The sequence below is a fragment of the Corvus hawaiiensis genome, chromosome 4 (assembly GCF_020740725.1).
Source record: "Corvus hawaiiensis isolate bCorHaw1 chromosome 4, bCorHaw1.pri.cur, whole genome shotgun sequence".
Lineage (NCBI taxonomy): Eukaryota > Metazoa > Chordata > Aves > Passeriformes > Corvidae > Corvus > Corvus hawaiiensis.
Genome location: NC_063216.1, coordinates 53,710,797 through 53,738,118, shown reverse-complemented (window position 1 = coordinate 53,738,118; position 27,322 = coordinate 53,710,797). Strand labels below are relative to the sequence as shown.

General features: G+C 38.1%; 1 protein-coding gene across 1 annotated transcript; it reads left to right on the top strand.

Annotated features, from left to right (window-relative positions):
• Positions 1-91: 91 nt before the first annotated feature.
• Positions 92-27,322, top strand: PPP1R3A (protein phosphatase 1 regulatory subunit 3A). The gene is made up of 4 exons (XM_048302735.1): positions 92-888; positions 21,442-21,500; positions 21,610-21,746; positions 23,957-27,322. Exons 1-4 carry the CDS (start codon positions 92-94, stop codon positions 26,456-26,458), a joined length of 3,495 nt encoding a protein of 1,164 aa, XP_048158692.1. The 3' UTR covers positions 26,459-27,322.

The following is a 27,322-nucleotide window of genomic DNA, read 5'->3' as shown; positions in this document are numbered from 1 at the left end:
GTAACATTAATCCTTGTTTTAAATCATGTTATCTCAAATATCAGCTGCTACTAGTTGTACAGTTCCCTTTCAGTTTATATCAGAGAGCCCAATGGAGTCTTTTGAAGGACCTAGTCAGGTTAACAGGGCTAACTTATTGCAAGTCCCCACTGGAAATAATTCCACTTCAGAGGACGAAGATGTTAATATTGATATTAAACTTCGTTTCTCACCACGTCCCCGAAGACGGAGTTCTTCAGCTTCAGAAGAAGAAGAAGAGGTAGATACTCCCACCAACATCTCAAGAAAAGTTTCATTTGCTGATGCATTTGGGTTTGATCTTGTGTCTGTTAAAGAGTTCGATACCTGGGAATTTCCTAATACAGGACAAGAAAATGATACAGAAGATGAAGTTTTTCCTCAGGATGAATATTTTTTCTCCCAGCAATTTACATTACCTGCTTCTCAAGAAGAACTTTTACAAAAAGTACGAGAGCAGAAAGTAATGTTGGAGTCAGTCCTTCTCCTGCCTGGGATTACCTGTATGAACGGCATTATACGAGTCCTCAATGTGTCCTTTGAAAAACAGGTGTATGTTCGAATGACATTGAATAACTGGCTCAGTTATTATGACATCCTCGCAGAGTTCATGCCTAATTCTTGTGGTAGTGAAACAGATCAGTTTTGCTTTAAGATTTCTTTGGTGCCTCCTTTCCAGAAAGATGGACTTAAGGTGGAGTTCTGCATACGCTACGAGACATCAGTTGGTACTTTCTGGGCAAACAATGATGACAAAAATTACACACTGATTTGTCACAAGAAAGAAACTGTGGCCAAGGTGGATAATAAACCCCAGAAGGAGGTTACGGATAGATCTCTTAAAGGCTGCTTAAAGACAACACAAAGAAGGTGAGGTTACACTTTAATTTTTGGTAATTTAGAATGTAGCTGACTAATTCTGACTTTCTATGTGTGCTTACTCAAGTCAAGACTGCCCATGTTATTTTCTACTATTTTACCTTTTTTTTCTAAATGAAAAATTAGACCGAGACTTGTTTTCACTAAAGTGTTTGTATATATCAGCCAGTGGTTTTCTGCAGACAGATTAGTTTGGGATCATAATTTTATGCATGCCATTAATTTGAAAAATAGTGTGAGGGTCTGTAAACCCTCTGTGGGCTGTGTACCAGTTCTGATCTCTGTAGGATATAAACTGAGCTGACATCAGTGGGATCTTTGTTCTAGACCAAGGTAGCTGTACAGTTAAAATACTTTGCATCCACTTCCTTTGTAAGTCAACAAAAATTTAAAATCAAAACAAAAGCTGGGTTTTCACACAATTTATTTCATGGTTCTTTCTCTACATGCAATTATTAAATCAGAAATAGCACTGGTGGTTCTTCAAGCAGAAGTGGATAACTGAGAGAACAATCCAGCAATTACAATAGCTGGTACAAACTTTCCAGCAAGTCATTGGGCTATTCTGCAAGTTGTATATTAGGGCTATAATTCCTTTTCCCTGCCACAGGTGGATGCTTCTGTTTCACATATGGTGAAATGAAGTATGTTTTATAAGGCAGGATCAGTAATATATTAAAGAAAAAAATACATAGAATTTACCTTGTATATACTGTTCTGATTAAAAGTAATATGTTAATTATAAAGTGGCAGTTGTTAACTTTTACTTTAATCACATATAAAGAGAGACACTTGGGAATAGTAACTTTTGGCTTCCTACTGTTTTTAACTATGTTCTCTCTGTTAGCAAAACAATCTTGCATGCAAAAATCTAATTTTCAATTATTTCCCCCCCCCAAATTTGGGATAAATCAGTTGAACTTCTGCAAAACTAAATCTGTATTTTACCTGTAATGTCCTTTGCAATACTTGGATGCCAGAACTAAGTTAATGTTGGGTTTTTGAATTTATGTTGGCGTTTTAGTTCCTATTCTTTCCAAATAAGACAGTGCTGTTTGATTTTGCCGGTGCTCTTCCACTGGAATGAACTGGTAGGGATGGGGGAACAGAACTGCAGTGGTGGTGGGAGCTTAAGGAAGAGGGAGACAGCCAGGGCTTCCTCTGTGCAGAACCTTCGTTCCCAAAACCAGACTTGCTGTGCTGGGAGCTTCTGCCAGCCCTAATCACACATTAGCCTTGTGAAGAGAGGTGCACAATACGGCTTAGTGCCTGTATCCACACCACAGGGTAGGAGCCGCCCAAAGGCTAGCCCGAGGCCTGGTTCACAGCCAGTCCACAAAGCTCTCCTGACAACTGTCCCTTGGGCCAACTCTGGAGCCCTCATGATCATGCTTCCATGAAGGAACATCCCAGTATGTCAGAGCAGAGGGAACGATACTTTTACATGTTCTGCGGTCAGTTCCTGACATTTGTGTCTGGTTTTATACATCAGTTCTGTCCTTTAAGAAGCATCACATGACCTGTTCTGGATAAGTAAGATAGCCTGAGATACCCTGCAGCAGGGCTGTGATATCAAATACCACAGGCATGTGCAGGTGGTATGACTCCAGCCTGAGTTCAGGTAGCCCACAAGGAACAGAGGATGGACATGGAGACTTGAGTGTCAATTTAGTGAGCCCTGGGTTTCCAGATGGTGTTAGGAATAACCTGAAAATTTAGATACCATTGGCATCTAAAGTCAAATGACTCCTAAGTGTTTAATTCCCTAAAGTTTGTTGTGATATGCATAGTGCTAGCAGAAGCTGTAGAAGCCTTCCTTCTGGGAGATAGTCTTTTACATGGATATGCTAAATGATTTATGTGTAAATCACTCAGAGAGCTATTTTAAAAAATAGGAAATGAGATAACGTCTTCTTCTCAATATAAAATTACTTTGTCTCTAATCAGACTATGAAGTTGTCTTCTTCTATGTCAGACTGAAGAGGATTGCATATGTGTGCATGTGTTTATACATACATACGTATGGATGGATGGATGTATACATGAATGTGTATATTTGTTCATATAGATACATATACACATGTATGTTTAAAATATTTAAACCAAAGTGGTCAGATTCTTGTCTGCACTAGGATCTGCTACACGTTTCTGTCAAACAGTTAACAAGCATGCACTTTCAAGATCCTCTTAAGTGGCAGAAAAATGTACAGAGACCTTACAGTAAATGCAAAAATGAGCTGAAAGTATCTTTGGAATATTGTTTCAGTGGTCACCAAGGCTTCTGAAAGACAGTTCTGGCAGACTATAATCCAGGACTAATTTTATGCTACAGGGACTTCATTGACTTCACAAGAGTCACAGCTTTTACCAGTGTAAATGAGGTCAGCATCGGGGCCTTTTGTTTCAGAATAACTAAGATGCCAGCTTCCATTGCTCACTTGTTTTTCAAAGTGTCTTTGTACATGTTGCCCCTTTGAGTGAGGAGGAACACCCTGCAGACATCTGCAAAAGTACCTCATTATTCTCCTTCAGACCCTCATTAAAACTCCTTTGCTTTGATATCTCAAAAAAAGCACAAAAGAAACAAACCCTTCAAAATTGGCAGTGAGGCTGCTGATGTGCTGTTACTCCTTCATCTCCTGTTGAGCAGTGCTGCCCATTTACCAGCTCTCCTCCACCAGCCCGTCTCTCTCTCTCCTCTTACTTTTAGTTTGGATGATAAACTCTGCAGCGTTTATATGTGCTATGCTGGGTGGTTATAGAACATTTAGCAAAGTGGGGGATGGTCCTTGACCATAACTAGCTTGTCGTTGGAGTTGCAGCATTGCAAATAGATAGGAATAAAAGCAATTTTATCTATGATTCTCACAATAAAGTGACAGGTAGGGAACATTGCTATCCGTACCCATGAGTTGGACATCTTAAATTAAAGACTTCTTCATAGCAATCTGAGTAGAAGGATAATTTAAAAGGACACTCATTTAGGCCTCTGTTTCAAATTTAGAAACCTGTAATAGCATTTTTTTTTTTTTTAACTCTTGGCTCTGAGATATTTGTACTTTCTCTTAAAATGTGCAATTTACCTCTGCAGTTAAAAAATAAGACATGAAAGGGTCATGTCTTTTAAGCAGAGAGTCTGATCCACTCTAGGGCATACTTGTGCGGCTCATTAAATGTCATTAGCAAGGATTAGTTGTGTTAGTTAAGTGAAAGGAATAATATGCACTTTCAGAGAAAAAAAGTTTTGTATTTTAGTGGGGAAACACAATAATATGACTATTTCAAGTTACCCTTAAGAACATGGTCCAGGACTAAGTTGAGTGGATGAGGGCAATAGGCTGACTTCTGACACCATTATTAAGAAATATATAAAAAAATGGACTTAACCCTCAAAAGTTGCACATGAAAAAAAATATAGTAAAAAGCAAAATTGCATCAAATAATTAATGCTGAAAACTGTCTATATTTGGATATTCAGAACCACATCACTTAAAAGTCTGCCTCTTCATTTCATGTTTCATTTGCTTTTGCTTCCATGTCTAGGTATGAACAAATAGTCTTCTCTTAAAGTTTCAGAAAGTATTTGGTTCTAGCTGTATTTTAACAACCTAAAATTATTTCCTCATAAACTTTAACAATTTTTGTGGTTTTCAAAAGTCTTCAAAGGATTTGTTCACAGGGACAAAATACAGTTTGGGAAAATAATGTTTAAATTAATTAATTTATGCTTTGGTCTATCTGAAAGTGTTTGCTTAATTTGTACATAGTCATAAATATACTTCAGGAGAAAAACTGACCCCTAAAATTTTAAGAGTGTCACTGGAAATGAAAAAGCTTCTATCAATAAACAGGCCTAATTTCTATCCTATTTATGTAAATGTATATACCTTAAAAAAATGTATTAATATATATTTATATATATAAAAGAAAAATGTAAATTAATTGTATCAGCTCCACTCCTTTCTCTTTTTTTTTTTGACTCTCATGCTTTTGGGATATGGATCATGATTCCAAACATGAATTTTTCCTGGTCCTCAGATTTGGACCACGTGATTCTATTGTGGGCACCAGGCTCCTGCCTTGGTCTGATCAGACAGGAAGTGGTTGGGTGTTGCTTGAGGCAGACTCCTGCAGATCATGCTGAAAGGTGCAGTGATAAAGTTATGGAAGCCATATCCCCTGTCACTGGTGGTGCTACATCCCATTTCTGTGCTTGGCCCTGGTTTGCCATCTGTCAAGGGCAAAAGAGCCAGGAAAATGGCTGATCAGCATGAGAATTGTTTTACAAAAGGGTATTGTGTATTTGGACTCCTGTCCTTCAACAAGGAAGGGGAAGGCTAGTATTTTTGTAATAACTGTTAGAGTTATTCCCCCTTAGCTCTCTGAGCCCACAAATATATCCCTCTGAACTGATCCACAAGTGTATCACTGTGATCCAGCTGATATTGATCCTATGCTTTTTTTTGTAATTGCTAGACTGTACCTTTTTTTGAGTAGTAGTACACCAATTCACTTCCCTCCATAATGCCACTTTAAAACACAACACAGAGTAGGGCAATGGCTCTTACAAGAGCTGTTCTATGTACAGTGCACAAGAGAAAGAAGAGATTAAACCCCCCGTGTCTGTGGGCCGCCAAAGCCAAATTTGACAGCATAAATACTAAATGGTTTCTAAGCAATTGCCAGTGAGAAAATTTCTTCTGTGCGTGAGTACTTTTTCTTCTTCAGTTGCTGACCATCTCCTTCCTGATGGGAGGCAAAGGAAGTAAGTTGCTGAAGACCCAGCTTGGCAGGATGGCACCATGCTCAGTCAGTTTTCCCAGGCAGATGGCAGACCAGTGCCTAGGCTGCCCTGAGAAATGCAGTTTTGTTTCAGCTCCGCTTGGCCTTTCCCACAAGCTCATGATGTGATTAAGAAATGCTAAGGCTTCTGACAAAGATGCTTGGAAATAGTCTCTCATGCACTTTGCTATGAGGAACAACTGTATAATTCCTAGCTGGTCTGTTTAAAGTATGGCATTTAAATTATGTTTCCTTTTAATCCTTGCTCTTTTGATTGTGTGTCACCACAATCAGGAAGGGAAAAGAAGAGCAGAAAAGGTGCTAAAACACATCTTCTTTCTGTACTTCTGTTTAATCTCAAGGTTGTTTCTGGCATTTTAAGTCGTGAGTTACATCTTGATCAGCATACAGATATGGGATTTGACTAAAGTTTATTGCTATTAATAGGAAGTGACTGCAGTCACTGTTTTTACCAGGAAAGCAGCTGCTAGAGAAGCTATCCATTCACAGGGAGCCAGCTAAGAGGAACACTCCTCTCTCTGTGTTTAATTTGACTTAGTATTCCCAGACCTTCTCTTGCCTCCTGGTCATTGCCAGTTTTTCTCAGTTGTAGAATTAGGTAGGATTAGCACCAAAATAAGACTTTTCCACATACTTGAAGACTATGATTATGAGGGACACAGGGTAATTATTTAAGGTGCTCTAAAATATTTTATTCAGACAAGTAGGGTAAAAGCAAGCTTGGAACTGAGTTTGAGTATTAGGAGTTGCTTTTTAATAGCAATTCTGGAGTTATCTTTTGATGAAATTGCTGCAGCCTTACTCTCCAAAGTAATTTAAAGTAAGCTAAGATAAACCACTTGAAAAATATTCTGTAGAGAGCAATCCTACTTGGCCAGAAACTATGCTCAGTGGTTTTTTTCTCTCTGTTTAATCATAATATTTCAAAATCTGGGCATGCATACTATTTGAAATATGAAACTTATTAAAGACTCTAAATACAGATATTTAGGTGAATGGCTTAGGTCTTTGAATGCTATCACAGAAGTGTTAAAGAAACAGGTGGAAGATATGGATGTGAATAGTATGCGCAGACAAATAGACACATTCTTCCTGTACTTGTGGTCACCTAATTGGAGAGTACCTGAAAGCTGAAAACATGTCACATTTTTGCTTTTGGTAATTGTAAACTGTGCTACCCATCTGCTATCCATTTATTGCACTAGAAATATTAAAAAAAGCTTCTAAAATGTAAGGGAACAACACGTGAAAATAACATGTTGCTGTACTGACAATCCTAGCATAGTATTTACTATGGAACTTATTAGTATTGGTGGTTTCTCGTTCATTTCCATGATCTGCTTTAGAAACTGCTCTTACCAATACTACAGAACAGAAATTTGTGTTCTAATGTGTGGGAAATATTGGTCGCTATAAAGCTTTTTCAGTTGTTTGCATGAAATCATATAAAACCAGTGCTTTGTAATCTGGGTGTCATTTCTCAGCCATGATAAGTACTTGTATTTTACATGCATTGCTTGGCTTTACACTTCTAAGATTTTTTTCAGTTGCTACAATTTCATCAGCTTATTTAAATATGCCAATACTGTAACACTATTATGACTGACTCTTAGAACTTTTCAATTCAGCAACTGGCTTGATCCTGAAATAGGCACAATAAATAATTTAATGAACATCAGGAGTCTCACTGAACTTTGTAGAATTCTTCATGTGTAAAACTATCCTTGAATGTTAATATTTACAGGACCAGATGCTCTTTCAGATTGCTGGTTAAGGACCTTTGGAAAAATAGAACTACATTGTTAAATGAACTCCTGTATGTTCAATGATTCTTTTGTTTAGGAAGATATCTATTTTGCAAATTGAACCAGGCTGTAAATGACCATTTCAATACTCTCTCCTGTCCACCATTCAGGTACTACAGTTCATAAATGTTCAGTTGGAAAAAAAATTGTTCCATTACATTCAACCTGACTTTGCTAAATGTTAGTCTTGAAAAGATGTTTAAAGTTAGTGCAACATTAGCTGAGAGCACTGGAGTCATATTTAATCATTGCATCGACTACCAGTGTCATTTGAGCTGTTTATTCTGATTATGAACTTCAAGCTGTGATCCAGTCCCACACCACAGCTCTGAAATTGAAGCAACAGATTCAGCAGCAGTGTAAGTCCAGAGAACTAATTGCCCATGGTATTTTTAAGATAAAATGTGGATTATCTTCTCATCTACAAAAGGTGGAAAAAATTGTCCAAACGAATACTTTGAAAGTTAAATTAAGTCCCTGCCTTAGGGCAAAGGAGGGGGTAAGACCTTTTAAACACCGTGGGAGAATGTTAGAAGTGGCTATTTGATCCCTAGACCTTCAGTGACACGCACAAGAAAGTATTAGTTGATATGCCAAAGCATAATAGGGGGCTTGGTTTTCTGAGTCTTTCCACTCTCCTCCTGATTTGTGAAACCAGCTGATATTCTAACACTAAACCTGAAGATTTATTAGTGCTGGTTACTAACTGTAGTCCTAAAGGGCACTGAGCTACACAACTGAACGTGAACTAGGCAAAGCTGGCAGGTTTTTCCTACCTTGCACTTAGGTGCACCAAGTGGATTGGCATTTACATTTTGTTTTGACACACAAGTGTTGTCCCTGCAATAACATTTATAGATGCTGGGTGATAAACATAAGATATACTAGCCTGAAATGCTTCATGTTGTGGTAGAGGGCTGGGGAGTTTGTCAGTCTCCACAGCTACCCTAGTAAATCTGAACCAGTGTCTCCTAGGTTTTTTCCATGTCTTCTTGATGGAAATATTGATACCTATCACACAGCTGCCTTCTTGCTGTGTGGTAGTAAGCAGGTGGAAAATGAAAATAAGGTTATAAAAGTCTCTTGTCATGATAACACCTGGGATTTTTATCCTATTGAGATACTTATTGAATTTACAGCTGCTTTCCAAGGTTTAGATCATAGTTGCCCTCTCTCAAGAACAACTGTCAAAGGCTCATTTTTGTGGTCACCCTTTCTGTTCTCCTCCCCAGGGTTGCTATCTGTGTCTTAGTCTCACCTGACTACCATCTACCTCTCTACAGTCTATCTGAGGCACTTACCACCTTCTTGCATATGTGCCTCAGCATACTGCAGGCAGCCTCTAGGAAAATACTCTCTTCTGACACACCAGGAGGAGACTGCTCCTTCTCTATTTTTCCCATGTGAGATTCAGAAAAAGACCAGGGGCCACATGGGTTAATGTTTTTCTCCTCTCATATTTATCCAAAACAGACACAACTTGAAAGTTTCTCTCCTCCAATCTTTTAAAGCAGTGGGAGAAAGAAGCAAGAGAAGAACACAGGGACACTACCCCCAGCTCCTTTCTACACCACCATTTTGATATTTGGTCATGCCTCTTCCAGACAAAATAGCAACCTATTAAGCATATCCTCTGACATTAGACCAAGCCCAGCCCTCAGGAAACTTGACTCCTGACTCACCTTTTCCTCTTTTTCAGCATCTCAATAGTAAGGTCCTGCATTGCTAATTCACAATGGATCTCTCAACAGACTTTCTAACACTGCCCTGGAGAACATTTTTGAAAGAGGTTCTCTGTTTATGAAATACTTTAGCCCATTCTGTCAAAGGATTCAATGAATTTTCTGACCAATGCGCATGTAAAACAGCTGTGTAACACGACTTCTGAACTGGTTTTGCTTCAACATTGCTTCATGGATATCATAATAAGGTGCAACAATCATGGCAGAGCTGTGAAAAGGTCTCAAAAAAGTGGCAGTGTTCCTGTTTATGATTTCTATAGCTTAATTTGAGGTATAACTGACATTATGCAATGGGCTCTTCTGCAGTCTTCATACCTACACTCATGAGATTTGGGGATAGACAATGCAATATTAAGGGTTTGAGCCTGGCACCAAACTGGTGTTGGGCTCCTGGTTCAGACTGGATGGCACTAAAATCTTCAACTGGATGGATATACATCTTTATTTTTAAAAAATTGTATTAATGTTTTGCTATTAAAACTCAAGGTCTTTTTTAATGAGCTAGAAAATAAAGACTAATTTCTTGGGACTTTGTTTGCTTTGAGGCAATGATTATTCTCATCCCAAGTCAGGCCAATGCATTTTGTTCTGTGCCACCCATGTCCCTGCTTCAATCATAAACTAAGACTGAAAAATGAAAATATTAGTAATTGGAAAATATAATCCCCTGGATAACACCAATTCAATAATCTTAATAAAAATAGATTTATTACAAACATTGTCTGAATCCTACTGGGAATTATCTTTGCAGAAAAAAAGCTAGAATTCCCTTACAGCTGGTCTCTTGATCAATTTTCCCCCTTGATACTATTAATCATCATACCATATATCACTTATTCTGAGCATCTTTTTCAACTTTGCTTTCCAAACTTCTATTTTTTCCTTGTGCAGAAATTACTGACAGTCCTTTATTGTCCATATCCAGGCTCACCTTTTCTCCTTGTCTTGTGACAGCCCCTTTTCTTAGGTGAGAAGACAAAAACTAAGGGGTATTTCCTCAAGGTGGAGAAATACCACCTTGGTTAATATTGTCTTCCTCAAATTTCAAACATTTAAGTAGAGGTTCTTTGTGGCACTGTTTTCATTCAAAATGCTTGAGAAGTCTGCTTGACTGACTCTCCTGGAAATGCAATCTTCTGTTCCCAGGGTAGTTTCCAAGAGGCTGCTGCAGTGCCATCCTCTTTTGGCAGCCAGCAAATGCCCTCACCTACTGCTCTAATAATGAGTGTACCACATCCTCTCCTGCCTCTGCCCTGTTTCCTGACTATCCACAAGGAAGCTAATTAGTGTCAGTCCCATTTGTTGGGTGACACCTATTTACTAAGAACTAGATTGAGCCTTCTCTAACACTGCTGATAGTTGAAGGTCATATAAGAAAATCAATCTTGCCTAGATTTGTAATAAGGGCTCCTATTTTACATACAGCTTCATTTTAACAGGATAGGTTGTAATGGCAATATTTTAGAATATATTCAGTTATTTCTACTTAGTGTTCGCACAGCTGTTCATTTATAGATGCTGATGTTGTCTGCAGTTTTTGCTTCTGAATCTTTTCCATTGTGGTATCAATCAGTTTTGAATTTAACATTGTTTTAAATTATTGTTTTCTGCATTGTTTACATTAAATTATTTTTCTGTTGTGCTTCTATTTTTTAAATACCTCCTGAAAAAAATTAAACATATAAACAGAAAGCCACGATACTGCCACACACAACCTATAATAACAATGTTATGGTTCAGGCATGTATAACATGACATCTCCACAACGAGGGATCATTTGAAGCCAAAATGCTTTTAGGTGGGAATTTGCCATATTTTCAGGTAAAGCCACCTAAGAAGTCAAAATTCAGGAGTGTGCATTAGGAGTGCAGAAGCGAGGAATGGTGGTGGCTGAGCTTCAGCTGTGTTCTGTTTTGTTGTCAGCATGGATAGCAGTTCTCCACACCATGCTCTCTGCTCTGTGCAGGCTTAGTCTGTCTCTAGTAAATGCAGCTGCTGGCTTCTGCTATACCTGAGGTCTAGCTCCCAGGACTCTGCCTCGAGTTTTGGAAAGAGGCAGTTATATCCTGCTGAGGATGCAGCCACTGCCCAGACCCACAGCTCTTCTGCCTCTCCAGCTCTTCTCCCCAACACCTCCCTGATCTTCAGTGCTGTTCCATCAAATTCCAATACAGCTCTGACACCCCTACCTAATATTAAGATCAGCCTTTTTTAACACTATGTAAAAGCCTGAAAAAGACCTAAGGCATTTCTCTGAAAATTGCTTTAGATGAGTACTTAGCTTCTTTGCAACTTGCTTTCAGAGCCACTTTACAGCTTCTTCCAGCTTCCCCTGCCTAATGGGTTTGGTAGCTTAGAATTCACACATGCTGCTCACACCAACTGCCCTTTGTTGGCTGCTACCTTTGCTCTGCTGCTCACTCTGTCATCTCCTTTAAACCCTTCCCAGTTCTGATTTTATGTGCCCAGAACCTCTGCCTTCTTGGACAGCCATAATTCTGTGTCCAGTTATTTAGAGCTCTCCCTAGGGTCTAATATTAGAATCTTATTTAATTGTCTTTTATCCCTATGTCTTGTCTTAAAAAAAACAGAGGACTGTTTAATATTCTCACACAGTAGTGTCAATTTTCTTGCATTTTCTTTATATGTATAGCACAGTTTATTGCAACACATCTTCTTGCTCATCTCTTTTTTATGCACCCTAATCTTCATATACTCCAAATCTGGTTTGAATTATTGAAATTCTTTAGCAATCATAAATAACCTTTTTCTGTATTTAGATGATTTCTAAGAAAAAAATGTATTCCCTTAATTTCTGGCAAATTCTTATCAATACCTTTATATACAAGTTGTTATAAAGATTAGCTATTCTTATCTAATTGTTTCTAGGAGTTTAAGACGGTCTCAGCAGGAGTTGCTGAGGGATGAAACTTCTAATGATGATTTAAAGCAGTGAAGTGTGTAGGCTGAAACTGAAATAATTATTGCTGTAACCCTCTAAGCACTCCAAGTTCCTCAAGAGAAAATACTTTGTTCAGAACAGACCCTGAACAACAAAATGCGAAGAAAGTAAAATAATAAAAAACCCTCCAACCCTTGAAGCAGGATGATAATTTAGAAATAGAATCAGTATAAAGTGAAGATGTTCTCAACAACTGCTCACAAATGCATCAGACATCACAATTAAAAGGGAATAATAATTATGGCCCCATTCTAAAGTATGGAATATTCTATTCCATTCAATAAGTCATGAACACTTTAAAACCATCAGTGTAATCTACAAACCTATATTTACAACATTAAACTGGATGTTCTGCCTTTTCAATAACTGTCATCTCATCTCTATTATTTTCACCTCAGACTCTAATTGTTTCTTTTATAGGAGCTAACCTACCAGTGTCCTTGGCAGTACAGTTTATGGCTCATGCATTTACAGTAATTGTTTGGGCAATTTGCCACACAGTATAACAATCTTCACATCACAATCAGTTTTTACAATAAACAGCATTAGTTGTGAAAAATACAAGTGATGCATGATTCTTATGGTAGATAAAGGGCACTGAAGATGCCCTTTAGAAAAAGAAAAGAAAATGCTCAAGCCTTGAACTACTTGAGAAAAATACTGATGTCACAATAGAGCTAATTAATTTGATGGTACAAACAAGAGGGGGAAAGGGCCTTGCATTCATTAGTGTCAATTCCAAATGAGAGCATACCATTCATATAAATAATTTTCTGCCTTCATTTAGACAAAATATGCAGGTAAACAAATAAGAAATAAGCACCAGCTCTGGCAATAGCGATGATTTTGCTCCTTAGCTTTATCAAGGCTCTTGTTTTTCTATAGACACAGGGAGCTCAAAGCCCGGGCAGATACAGCTTACAGGTAGAACTCTGGATGAGGCCAGATCCTACTGCCCACCAGCTGGTTTGCTCCAGCGTGGCCAGCACTGCCAGGCACTACTGGACACTGTAGCCTCTGTGTATAGTAGTGGTCTGCTCCTGGGAGGCTGAACATGTGCTTAATGGCTTCTCTCCATAACACACAGGTGGTGGCACATAAACATGTCTCACTGCACGCGTCTCTGCTGCAGACGTTTTGTCGCCTCTCAGTTTTCAAGTGTCCTAAAATAAGAGGTCAGTAGTGAGGCCATTGGACACACCTCCAGCAGGCAGTCTTCCATGTTAGAAATTCTCCAGAGGAGAAATAATATATTTGCATTCTTATGCCAGTGCATAGACAGGGTAATTCTCAACCTCCTTGTCATCTCCACGCCACATTATGGACCCTGGGTGGTGCAGAGGCACAGTGAGGCAAGGCCCCAGAAGGCACAAAGCTCGCTTCAAGCCAAGTCTATACCTCCTCTTCCTGAGCTCAGCCGTGACTTCTCTGGCAGCACCAGGGCTTGAGACTAAGAACATGTGATAATAAATTGTGGAGTGGTTGTATTATAAAACTGTAACTTCAAATTCTGAGAACACAGACGTCAGTTAAAATCAGTAGGGAGACTTGTCCCTGTAGCGAGTTTTGGACTGAGCAATATGGAGGCAAGGAATGAGTTTGTCTTTACTCATTAAATATTTAGTTCATATATTCAGTTAGTGAGATAGAATCAGATTAACTCTGGAGACACTTTCACGAAAGAAGTCAAAGTCTGCACTTTGAAGGTCTGCATCAGGACCCTTGGTAGCTCCCGAACCAAAATGAAACATATGTTTTTAGCTTCCCTTTTTTTTTTTTTTCTGTATAGTACCAAGGTTTTTTTCCCTTCTTGCATTTTCCTCTCAGCATGAATCTGTTTCGGAAATATTTTCTGCCCTGTCCAACTGGTATTTTAGGATCAACACAAATGGAGCAATATTTTCAAGCAAGCCAACTGTTATGGGGGTTATGTTAGTAAAAAAATATCTTGAATTCTTACTCTTCTGAGCCTTACAAAAAATTGAATAGAATTTTAAAGCTCTGCTTAGAACTTTAGACATACAAAGTCTTTCCTAATCCTTTCCAAAATGACTTCTTCCTGAGAAATTCATTCTTGCTGCATGTTTGTGGATTTTGAATGATATTGCATACAAGACTACTGAATTTTAGAATTACGTGTGGAAAATCCTTTCTCTAGTTTCTCACCCAGGTCTTCAAAACATTTTACAGGCTTTCTGATTTTGATGCGTACATAAATGTTTTAAAATAATTTTTGTTGTTGCTTGTTTAAATGCAGATATTTCCTTCTCTACTTCCTTCTGAAATTACATCTGCTGCTAATGATACAAAAATAACCAAACTAAGCTGCCTGCCCTTCATTCCCCATATTCCCTTTCCCAGCTCCATGGGGTTACACTTCTGTGCAGGATTGCCTGTTTGGCTCCAGTGACAGCTCAAACATGAGTACTTAACTGCACTAATTTACTTTTTGCTCTTCTGCTTCTCAGTAAAACACTGCTGACACATGGAACTACTTCATTTCAAGGATCTCACATGTTGTTTACATCCCAGTGGCATCATTCTTCAGCAAGGCTGGGTATTTTTGGCACTAGATCCAAAAGCACTAGTTATATTGAAGGCTGCTTTTATATGAGGTTACTCTGAGGCTTAGAAATCTGTCCTGAAATTAAAATATAACTACTGTTTGGTTAGCAACTTTAGTCTTGCCAGCTCTTTCCATGAGGACATTCTAGCTTCACCTCAACTTCAACTACAATACATTATCTTCAGGGTAGAATTTTGATTTGTTTTGATTTTGAATCTACAGTAAAAATCAGAAGCATGAAAGCACCTACAAAACCTAAGACTATTTTTAGATAAAATAATGTTAAAAACTTTTTTCCCTTTTACGTACTTTAATTAAATATTTGAGAAATACATTCTTTGAATACTTTAACAACCTCATGCCTCTCTGAATTTCAGACTAAATAATATAATCCCATGTTTTCTTTTAATTAGGAGATAGTATAAAATTGATCAGGTTGCATTAATTTCAGAGTTGTTCAGGTACATTTTCATCTTTCCATACTCTGTAATCCAACAATTTTAGCCTTTTTCTCACATTTTTAAAAATAAATATCACATGATTTAGATAGTAAGATCTAGCATAAGTGGATATATCACAGAACAAAGTGAATGGTACTGTGAGTTATACACACATACAGACACAACTTTAGCCAAATATTGGTGTGTGAACTAAAATCCTGACAAGTGATAACCCCACCTATTATGATGGAGTTTGCTGCTCCTGGCTATAGTCCCAAACCTATTTCAGGCCAGACCAAAGCACCTGCTGTTCCATAGTGCAAACGTGCACTCCTGCAAGCATAACTCTCAGGGCATATAGCTGCAGAGGAGCATTTGAAATAGGGCTGGGTTGCGATCATAGGATCATGAAGTCTCATCCCTTGGGAAATGTGTTGCATAATCTTGTTCTCAAAAATATATTCATGTTTCCATACTGAGACCTTCTCAGTTTCTTGTGTCTGATACTTGCACCAAAAAAATACAAGATATACTTTTCTAATGCTTGCAGATCTTCTTTTAAGTTTTCACAACAAATGTTTTTGTGAACTCTTTATATTAATCCATTAACAGTCTTCCTGCTTTTTCATCTTTTGGGTATTTACCCCTTTGCTATATCAATAGAGGGCATTTATTCCTCCTCTCAGACTTTATTTTGTTATGCTGAAAATAGAACTACTTGATCTGCCTCCTTGGTTATTATATATTTTTCATCCTGCCAGCCTTCCTCTAGTCCTCTTCTGAACATGTTCCAGTTTGAATCAATTTTTCTTGGACATAGTAGATAAATGTTCTAGAGGAGTTCTTATTGGTGCCTGGTGCCACAACATGAACATTTCTTGGAATCTTTCATAACTGGGAATACCTTCTCTGAGACATTACCGCTGAACTTGGTTTGCCTTGATATCGCAGTGTCTATCTCATCTCACACCAGCACCTTGGAAATGGTTTCTGACAAAAAAAAAAACCCTCAGATTTTTCTTGTTCACCCATTTCTTCCAACTTCTGAGGCCTAGTTTTGTGGCAGAAACTCTTTCTAGTCCCTAAATGTATAACCTGGCACTTTCTAATTTTGAATTTCATCCCTTATCTATTATTCTGATCCTCCAGGCCACCGATTTCTTTCAATCCTCCTCTGTGTTGGTGATGTCTCCCAACTTCGTCTCTGCCACAGATTTAATTTAACTTTGACTTCTTGTGCTTTGGTCTGTAATAACATGACTGAGTAAGTCTGATTGCATGACTTGTCCTCTCCAATTCCCCAGCGATGCCTGCTAGCTCCACAGCCCAGCTCCTGGGACCCTGCTTGGCACCGAGCCCCTCTCCCACCGCCCAGCTCTTCTGCTCATCTCTCTCTTCTCCCATTTAATTAATAAATTTCCCATGTGGCTGCACAACAAATGCTTTAATGAAGTCCAGATAACTGATTTTTAGACAAGGGAAATATAGTAATCTTATCAAAGACAGATATTATCAGGTGAGTCTGGCATTTTTATGCCGTTTTCCATTTATCTATGTTTCTTCTCTCATTTTTGTTCTAAATATATTGTGAGAACTTTTTGAAGACACCTGGGCCTGTAGTTGCCTTGACACTATTTATCTTCTTTTTCCTAAATATAGCTAATCCTTTTTCTACTCTTCTGATAATGTTGCAGTATAGGACCAATTGAATAGGTCTGAATAGGAAAGGTTTTAAACCAATATGTGTTTTCCTCTGTTGGGTCTCTCTGATTTGGGTTGGAGATTATCTGCTTCTCTTAATTGGAGCATATTTAAACAAAAAGTTCTGCTCCCAGACTGGATGAAATAATATAATTTTCCAAATCGCTCTTCCTATCAGTTATGGCCTGCAAGATTTCTTTTCCTATAAGAATCTGCCCCACCACTAGCACCGTGGTAGAAGAATTTACGAGAAGCCTTTTGGTTGTTGGGTTACGTGTAGATTATGTGAAATCTTGATGAAACTTCACTTATAAAAATATTCTTATTTAGCTTAAAAAGGCTAGTTCAAAAGCCTTGACATGTCTGAGTTTATTCCAACCCTTCATGAAGTCAAAGAAATATTGTTTATTGGCTATTTTTTCTTGCCACTTATAATTTTCTATCTACTCCACATCTTTAGGGTTCAAGTTTAACATTTCCTGTCTGGGATCCCAATTCCACATAACTTGGAGACTTCTGAACTCCTTCACATAATGCCCATCACATTTTCAGTCCTCTCAGTCCTACTAACTAGCCCCTGAACTTCATATTTGTTCTTTCTAATGCAAAATTACAATGATAACCTGTTTTCAGTCCTGATTTATTTTTATAATTCAATACAAGTGAATGATAATTTCAAGGATGAATCATATGAGCATAGGTTTTGGGGTTTTTCGCCTGCTAGAAATTCATAAGTTCCTGGTGTACTTTATGAAGATGTGCTCCATTCAGTTGAATGAGAGAAAGCAACAGAGCTTATGCAGGTTTACAGGTACTTATGCTGGAGTGGAATCACATCAGCTGACATAATGGATTTTTTTCTAGCTTGCATTGTTGTCAGAATACCTGGATCACTTAAAAATAAAAGTAAACCCTTTTTAACAGAACACAAATATTGTGTCTCTCATCATATAAGGCAAGTTTAAACTATCCTTCACAACAAAGTGCAATAATTAATTTCTGAAACAAAAGCTTAATTAATATTCTAATTTAAAAATCTGCTCATGGAATTCTGATACTGTGCTAGGACATTTTCAGAGAAATATGGAGAAAAACTTACCAACTAGACAAACACCTTCTAATTGCCCCTGTTTGATAAAGCAGCTAATTATTATTGGGTTTTGGGAAGTATTTCAGTCCTTAGGATATACATATATGTTTGAGATTGTTCTGTAGTTATATGCACCCATAGCCTCAACATCTTCATATAATTTCCTAAATTGAAGTAGTGGTTTAAGTTACTATTTTTTATGCTCCTCGTGATCCTCAAATACTGCAGTATCAATATCCTCAATTTAAGCCAATTTTAGATTTCTCCCAAGAATAATTATATGAGGACAGATATTTCTGATATAAAATTAAATTAAGTAAAATAAGTGTTACACTGACATTCCCTGTGCTCAGGTATTTGCAGGGCAAGTGTGCACAAATAATGGTCTAAAAACCAGAAATCTTTATAAAATTCAGTGCAGTAGGCAAGAAATTATGCTACAAGCCCTGCAGTGTGTATCCTAGCTGTGAGGCTGTGTTATCATTGCTATTTTTTACCTGTGTGGCTGTTGTGAAAAGAAACTTGTGTGCCAAGGCTCCAGATGCTACTTGAACAAAAGTTAAGGAAAAATTCAACTCCAATCACAGCAAAAGTAAAACGGACCTTGCCTGCCTACCTTGAGCGTTACATTCGCAGCCACTAAAACTCCATAATGGCATTCCAGTTTGAATTTATAGTTACAAGGTGAGATTCATGGAGCTTTACATAATGGCTGAAACTGTAGGTTCCCTTTATGGTCAGTAAATAAGGTCTACCTTTCAGAGGTAGAGAAGCACCTTCGAAGGATCCATCACTCCATCTTACTCATGATGCCCATGTTAGAGGGAATAAATCTCCTTTTGGAAGTGTTAATCTCTCACCACTGCTAATAGGAATGATATACAGGACTGCCTGAACACAGATGCTTAGAAGAATAAGGCTAGATAAAGTAACACTATCCTGGCACACACCCATAATTATCCAGCTTGAAGCATCTTTATACCTGTACGTTTAAAGGTTTATAAAATAGGTACTCAGCATTCTTATTCAAACACTCTGTCTATATTTTTACACTGAAAATTTGTTAACCAAACCCAAAAATATTCACTGCATAGGAAACACAGCAAGCGGGGGGCAGAATCCAGTTTCTCCTTTCACCAACATATGACATTTAAGCTAAAGAAGAAGGATCCTGCTTGCACATCCAACTTCATTAGGAGGAGGCAAATCTGCCCTCCAGTTTTCCCCCAAATGTTCTGTATCCTGATAATCTGGGTATTTTTTGCATGAATGATGTGCAGTGGGGTTTTTTATCACGTGAGAGTGTGATAGAAGCTGAAAGTGGCACTGCTACTTGGATGCCACAGTAGCTGGATGTGAACTCTAGCTACCACTAGAATATTATGCTAGATATAGGCATTAACAACTCCCCTTCTCCTGGGAATGCTTCTTGAATTAAAAAATTTGTCGAACTCTGGTTTCTTTACGAAGTAGAAGAAGAGTCCCTTCTAGCAGAAAATTATGCCATCCCTGCTTCCCAAGAGTTGTGGCATCCATATGGCTGAACACTGCAGGTAGTCAGCTACGTTCAAAGAAATGTTGACACTTTAAGATGCTCTTTTTTTCCCCACTGGAAAGCAGTGGAAGGTTTCTTGCTGGGCCCATGTGGTTTTGGGATCACACTTTTGGGGTGATGATTCAGTTCATGTGTTATACATGTCTTGGTTCCTAATCTGGGGCTTTTGCAGACACCCTGATAGCACCTAAATGTTTTGATGCATCTGTATCATGGTTAAACCCCAACTTACACATTTATGGAAGCAGATGAGTGAAAAAGATGCAAAAGGGCAGAAAAAACTGGGAACTAGATGTAACGCTAAGACAAGCCTTTGAACAGTAAAAAAACCCCAACAAACAAACAAACAAAAACCAATCACCTTCACCAAAACCTTATGTATAAACGATAAGCTCTAATGATTTACCTTAAAACCTCCACAGATCAACTGAAAAAAGGTGGATCTGCCACCCTTTTCAGAATGAAATGCAGATTATAACAACTGCTGCTAGGGGAAAATACAACTCAGTGTGAGTAGAAGAGTGAAAAACACATGGAGGTTATGCACATACCAGAATTCAAGAGTGACATGACATTCATACAGATTGCAAGAATATTTAGCATTATTGCAAATAATGGTGGAAAAGAATTGCTGAGAGAGCATTAAATCTTGTGCTTCAAGGACAGCTTCTAATAAAAAATGGCCAAGAGGAAATTTAAGAGGGCAGTGCAAATTACCCCAAGTATTTTCCTACAAGAACTCTACATCTTCCCCTGAAGTATCTGATGGTGGTCAGTGTCAGAGGTCAGATGCTAGACTGGCAGGATCTTCTGTCTGCTTTAGTCTGGCAATCCCTATAAAGACTGGTTTTTAAAAAGTTGGTGACAGTAGATGTCTACATTCTTTTAATAGAGTATAAATTTAGCATCCTCCTTCTGAATTAAGCATTTAGGTGGCAGAGTTAATGTTATATCAATTCAAATGAAAGACACTAGAAGAAAATAGAAGGGGAAAAGATTAATATTTGAAAATTAGAAAGTAATTTTCAGTAACAGAGGTGGACGGCTGGTTGAAAATCACATAAATTAAGACCTACAGAAAAAAAAATTGCTCCTCATAGAGGAGTCATTAGGAGTGATATAATAATTTACATTTTACATAAGTGACATTCTCTTAGCGTTTTTTTCCTTTTCCACTAAAGGTTAGATCCCTATAAGCACGATTCGAACTGCTAGGACTTGGCAGTTCGATTGATATCAATTGATATTGATGAGGACTGCAGGCACTCAGCATCTCTCTGTAGGTGTTTTTTGTGTTGAACCTGGCCTTTGTTTTCACAGCCAGCAAAGCAACAGAAAAAATTGCACTGGTTGCAGGGAAGCAGAATTCGTTCCTGCCGGCCAGGCATAGCTTAGCAACAGGATTTATACTGTACGCAAGCAGGGAGGATCTTTTGATTTACTTAAGGTAACAAACATGCCTTTTTCCAGACATCTCTGTATACATACAAATATTTGGAAAACACAAGCAAGAGAGAGCCCTGGCATCTTGAACACATATATCCTTCCAGACCCTTGCCTGACCCCAAAATTATGCTCTCCTGTCACTGATGCATCTAATCACCTTTGTGCTGCTTTCTCAGAAAAGGCCTGGGAAAACCCATCAGATTTGCAATGTAATTTGAAGGTCAACATATTCTCATTTTCTTGGCCAGTTCTTTCTTATGACCAACTCTTAATAGGTCACTCAAAAAAGCTACATTTTATGTAGCTGTTTTCAGAATTTCAAACAGCATTCAAAATGTTGTGTAATTAACTAGTAGTCTTTATATTTGGGTCTAAGAGGAATAAGAACAACAATTTTTGCAGAATAACACAAGAAGTTTCTTTTTGTTTAACAGAAAAGAAGAAATATTGGCAACGTCTGATGATGGCACATGGAATAAGTCAAGGACTTCAGGTACAACACCCAGTTTAATTAGTTCTTCCTTACTGCACATGTTAATTAAAAATAGTGAAACAACCAACCTCATGGAAATTATTGAACTATGTTTTTGTTAACTCTTCAGACACAAACATCCCAGAGATTGTTTATTCACAAGCAGAAGACAAAGACACCAAACAAGCTAATGAAAATATAAAAGAGAGAAATGCAGAATACAACCAGGGTGATTACAAAGATGATGAAAAAGAATTAGAGTTGCTGGTAAGTGTTATACAATTATATCTACAGTATTAAATGATTTGAATCCATTTACGCTTCAAAGCTGGTGAAATGCCCCCTTTTAACAGAGCTGACTGATGTACTAATTTACAAATGTAAAGCCTTGGTCTGTACTTACACTGAATCTCTAACTGATTCAACAATAGAAGGTGCTTTGATTTCAGTATAGTGCATCAACTTTTTCTGGTCTTAAATTAATGACTTCTCCCTTTTGCTTCTTTACCAGAGGCTCTAAATGACAGTTCTAAGGAATTAGAAGGGTAACATTTAATAAAATCTCTCCTCCTAGTCTCTAGGATGGGAATATTTTTAAAGATATGCTTTCTATTTGTAAAATTTTTGTACTTGTAGTATGTTTACTTCTGAGATTTTTGAAATTGTAACTATATGAGTACAGTAAGTATATATATATTGATATTGGCAGATTTTTCTATTTAAGTATTTTACATTATATTTTTTTACAATGAATTTCACACTCAGTGAACATTCAATTTATTTGGATTTGTGTGCATGCATGTGTGTGTGTGGTTTGCCTTGCATTTTTCAATATGAAAGAAAAAATGGCAATAAATGAGACACATACAGCAATCTATTATTCCCAGTGTCTGTTCTCAGCTCATATCATTTGGGTGCACAGATTCATAACCATAGATTATAATAGCTATCACCGTGAAAATGTGAATGCTGAATCAGACAAGAGAGGAAGATGGGAACCGTTCTTTTTTTCCTTGTTGATAGAAAAAATTCCTCTCATTTGAACATAAATTTTTGTCGTCTTTTACTTTAAAAAGTTGAAAATTGTTGCCTATTGTGAGACCTTTCACCGCCTGAAAGTCAATGTTTTGGTTTTTTTTCCTTAATGGTGAAACGTGCAAAGGAGGACCTCTAAAATCCCTTGTTGTTCTCAGTCCACGCTTTTACAAAAAAGAGGATCAAATATAACTATTTGTTTATCAATTGCCAGACTTGTCCGTACAATAAATGAAGGGGGAGCTATAATTTAGATGTTAATTTGCACTGTGCGCTCTTTAATGAATTAAACAATGAAGGCTTATAATACATGGAAATACAACCAAATCTTTGAAACACACAGGCATTGGCTCACAAGACAGCTGTGCAGTTGACAAGTAACATGAGCCTTATGTGAGAAGAAGGGGAAATCGTAAGATTTGCATATAATTATTGAGATCATGCAAATGTCAGTTATGAGGAGGGAAAAAAAACACAGGCATCTCACTGTTAAATCCTGACAGTTGGCATCACCGAAGAACTCAAATACACTTGAGCACTGGTTGGCAGAGGGTCATTAAAACAGAATTTGCAGAGACATTAGCTCCCTCACTTTTCTTTGAGTGACGTTTTGCTATTAATAGTTTGCAGAGGCTTTGCAGAAAACATATTAATAAGAGAAACTGTAATGGGGGTATCTACAGCAAGTGCAAATGTATAAAGGGGTGCCCAAGAAGCTAGCCTCTAATTGATCAGCTAGTGCTATCAGTGTGACTCTGCTAAAGTGAGAAGAGAGTGCAATGACAAGCAGGCATAGCTGAATAATACAATATGATATTTGGGAGCTGGGAGGGAGAATGATTAGTTTCTGGCCTTTTACTTTGCTAATCTCATTTCCAACTCATGTCTTACCAGATTGTCTAAAACCAGTCTGGTTTGAAGCCTGTAAAATGGTCCCTGAGAGAAATGAGGCACAGATAATCCTTACAGTATTTGTCAGTGTGAAATGTGTCTTTGTTTTACTGGACAATACTGTACATAACCAGACACTGATGTACTGTATCAATGCCCTCATTTGAGCACCAATCCTCCCCCCTCGCCCCATAGCTTCCTCTCTCCAAACCTAGAATCAAATGTACAGAGGATGAATTAGCCTGCCTTTAAGGGAATATTCTCTTCAGATTTAATTTGTATAAAATGCACTAGCAGCTTACTGAACTCATGAATAAAGAGAGAGGGTTCGGAGCACTATTTTATTTCCTGCTCCTTTCAGTACCACCATAAAGCTCATTACCTATGTTAAAAAATACATGCAATGCAAATTTTGCAAATGGTTTTGAACATGTTTCCATAAAAGCTTTGTTACTGAAAACAAAACTTTCCATAATGAAATCCTGCCTCCTTCATTTGGCATATTTTTGCAAAGTACTTTTTGATCATTCTTTTCTATTCTATTGTTTCAGTTAAATCAGCACTTCACAGAAGCTAGAGGTACCTCTTCCAGAGATGAAAGGAATTTATACACAACAGAACCAATTAATTTTCCAAGTGAAACTGAAAGATTGGTGAAAAAGCTAACCTGTATAGAAAGAAGCAGTGCCTTGCACCCTGTGCCTATCAGTTCCTCATCTGAAAACACTTCACATGCAATAGGAGAAGAATTAAAAGATAAAGTTAAGTATTCTGTAGGAGATTATAACAGTCAGCTACCAGGGAAGGAAGTCACTGCTGGCTCAGTAAACAGCTATGAGCGCTCTTTGGAACATACTGGTACCAGTGAAAGCCTTTTATCGGCAAAACATTTTCCTGTGACAAAGCAGAATGAGGCTATCAATATTATGGCTACTGGCTCAAGCCGACAAGGAGAGAGGCACACAGATATTTCAAAAGGTGAAATAGATAGTGCCTTGGGAAGTAAGATGACGGAGAGATTATTCATCAGTGAGGATGCTGCTGGTACCTCAAAAGGGGCCTGTGAAACGAGACCAGAAACCATTTCGCCAGAGCATGATGAATCCGTGCAATTAAATGTATGCATAGCAAGGACGCTGGATGGCAATGCTAATCCAGCTCTGGAGCACCAGGCACCACAACTGTCTCACCAAACTGTGGATTCATTGTTGTCAGATGCTGACAAAAATGAAAATGAAGGAAAAATCAAGATGATTGAAAGCAAAGTTCAGGTACATTTAAGAGGAGATTTATATGCTGGCACTTTTGCACATGCTGGTGTCTCAACAGATTCCACACACAAAAAAGGAATTGGTGAAATGTCAGAAAAGAACTCTAACACTGGTTTAGCGAAGGAGAAGAAAGTCATTGAAGTAGCAGACTTGGCATCAATTGGTGAGGAGGATGCTTCCAAGCCTTTCAAGTCACACAGGAAACACAATGCCAAAGCCCTGAACCCAGTACCTCTGCCAGCTGAGAACAAGCAGGCACCCAGGGACACCAGGGTGGATGAAAGGCAACCTGAGGACACTCAGGAACACAGAGGATTTAAGAGGTTAAAAGGCAGAGAGAAGCCAGACAACGCAAATAAAGGGAGACCAATTGGAAGGGAAAGCGAAGCAAACTCTGCAGAGCAGAGGTGGCAAGAAACGGGGAGTGAGATTTGGTGGAGAGTGAGGGGGAGCGTGGAACCTCAGAGCATGACTTCCACAAAGGAGTTGTTTACCTGCCAGGAGGCAGAGAGTTGTGAAAAGTCTTCTGTCTCTGAGCAGGGTATTACAGAGGAAGCAGAGGCAGGTACAGCTTATATAATTAAAACAACATCAGAAAGTGCTCCAGAAAAAATGCCTGGCAGTGAAAAAGCAGTAATTGCTAAGCTACCTCGAGAGACTGCACTAAGTGACAGGCCCACAGAGGAAAAGGAAACAGCGTTTGATACACATGAAGGGAGAAATGATGGTTCACATTATGCTCTTTGTCAACTCAACACAGTGGGTGTATTATATGACACTGAATTTGAAAAGGAATCAGTTTTAGGTATTTATAATGCATGCGTACATGAAACACTGCAAGGAGAAATGAAGTCTGTATGCAGTAGCAGGGAAAAATGTGCCAAAGCACAACCAGACAATATTCTACCTGTAGGAGAAGCAGTAAAGGCTTCTGCTACAGAAAAGAAAGAAGATTTGCAGCAGGGTTTATGTTCAGATGTACCTAAAAGTCCCCTGAGCACCCAGAAGCATCTATACTGTGAGAAAGCAGAAGAGCTCTATAGGGAAGAAAGCCATGTTGATACACTTTCCTGTTTATATTCTAAAGCTGAAACAAAAATGCCACCTTCTGGTACAAATACTGTGCCTAGTTACCATTATAAAAGCTCTTCAGTAGCATCTTCAGAAGGGCCCACAGTGGAAGGAGGTATGGAGCACCTGCACAGGCACTTTGAATCCAAAGTCATTGAAAAGGTTGCTGCTGAGTCAGGGTACAATTCAAATCTAACAAACGAAATTATGTGTATTAACAAAAACTTCTCTTCTGAAGTTGAAAAAGGAGAAGTACCTTCCACTTCAGACACAGCAATTTCTGGAGAAGGACGAGGCAAGAGTACAGGTCAAAGTTTCCATCAAGCAGAGCTCCAACAAGAGAAGTCATGGAGGCCAGAGGCTTTAATTAGTAAGTCTACCAAAGAAAATGAAGGAACAGACTCTCGATCTGACCATTTAATAACTGAGGGGAAAACACGAAACTGGCTTGATGACTCGCAGAAAGAAAGCCAACACACTTCTGATTCTGCAGGTATTTCTAACCAGAAGAGTGAAGCACTCAAGTTATCTAGTGAGTCTCCAGGTTTAAAACATACTGCTTTCAAAATATTTTATGTCTTCTTGTTTCTTCTATTTGCTGGAACACTCTACCACTATGATTTGATAGTCTGTCTTGCACTCTACCTGTTCTCCTTGTATTGGCTGTGCCATGAAGGAAGAAGAAACAAGGAGTCTGTCAAGAAGCAATAACATTGACTGCCAACAGTGCTCAGGATCCATGGTCAATAATCTCCGATTCCACCAAAGCGTTTTCACTGTTAAAGAGTTTATTCATTGTTAGAACCAAAGCAAGATTTCCACAGCAGCATCTTTTATTAAGAGATTACACATGAAGCTGAGCCTTCATATAAGTAATTAAACTATGCAGGACCATTATATTTGGATCATTAAATACCTATATGAGTATGAGTTCTGAAGCACGTCAAGTTAAAATGAAGTGCAGCTGTTGCTTCTTAGCAGGATATGAAGAAGCAATCCTTCATGTCTCTGTAGTACTTAAACCCACCATTTACTTGCTTTAATTTCTTTTGCATTAAAGCTTCATATTTTTCTGGGAATTTTTTCCTAAGATTATGTGTGGTACATAATAAGACAAGGAACAATATAAAACCTAAGTCAGTATTTTGGTGCGGACATTGCAGTTGATAATCTGCTAGTGTAATTAGCCAATGATCTAAGCAATACACCTGTTGATAGTTTAATATAATTTTCCAAATTTTTATTTCATTATTTTGACTTAGAGCTTTGGTGGTAGCCCTGTTTGAAAAACGTAGGGCTTTGACTTCCGTAACATCATGTAACTTCCAGGGTGTGACTGTGTAGCAGAATAGATGAGCTGTTTCCACCCTGTAAATATTGAAGGCCGCAGCCACAGGCCTCGTACTGATCACTCACGTGCATGAACATTTTTGGGTTCTGTAAATCTGGACTGAGTAACATGACTGAGAATTTCACTGAACTGTTATCCTGGGCAAAGCCTGTGAATGACATTTTTCATCAGTATTGCTTGAGCATATCTAAAAAGTATTAAATAAATTTTCCAAAGGAATGCTA

Coding starts and splice junctions, on each gene's coding strand:
- PPP1R3A (XM_048302735.1), top strand. CDS start 92: ATGGAGTCTTTTGAAGGACCTAGTCAGGTTAACAGGGCTAACTTATTG. Junction 21,501..21,609: donor GAATAAGTCAAGGACTTCAG/GTACAACACCCA, acceptor TTAACTCTTCAG/ACACAAACATCCCAGAGATT. Junction 21,747..23,956: donor AAAAAGAATTAGAGTTGCTG/GTAAGTGTTATA, acceptor CTATTGTTTCAG/TTAAATCAGCACTTCACAGA.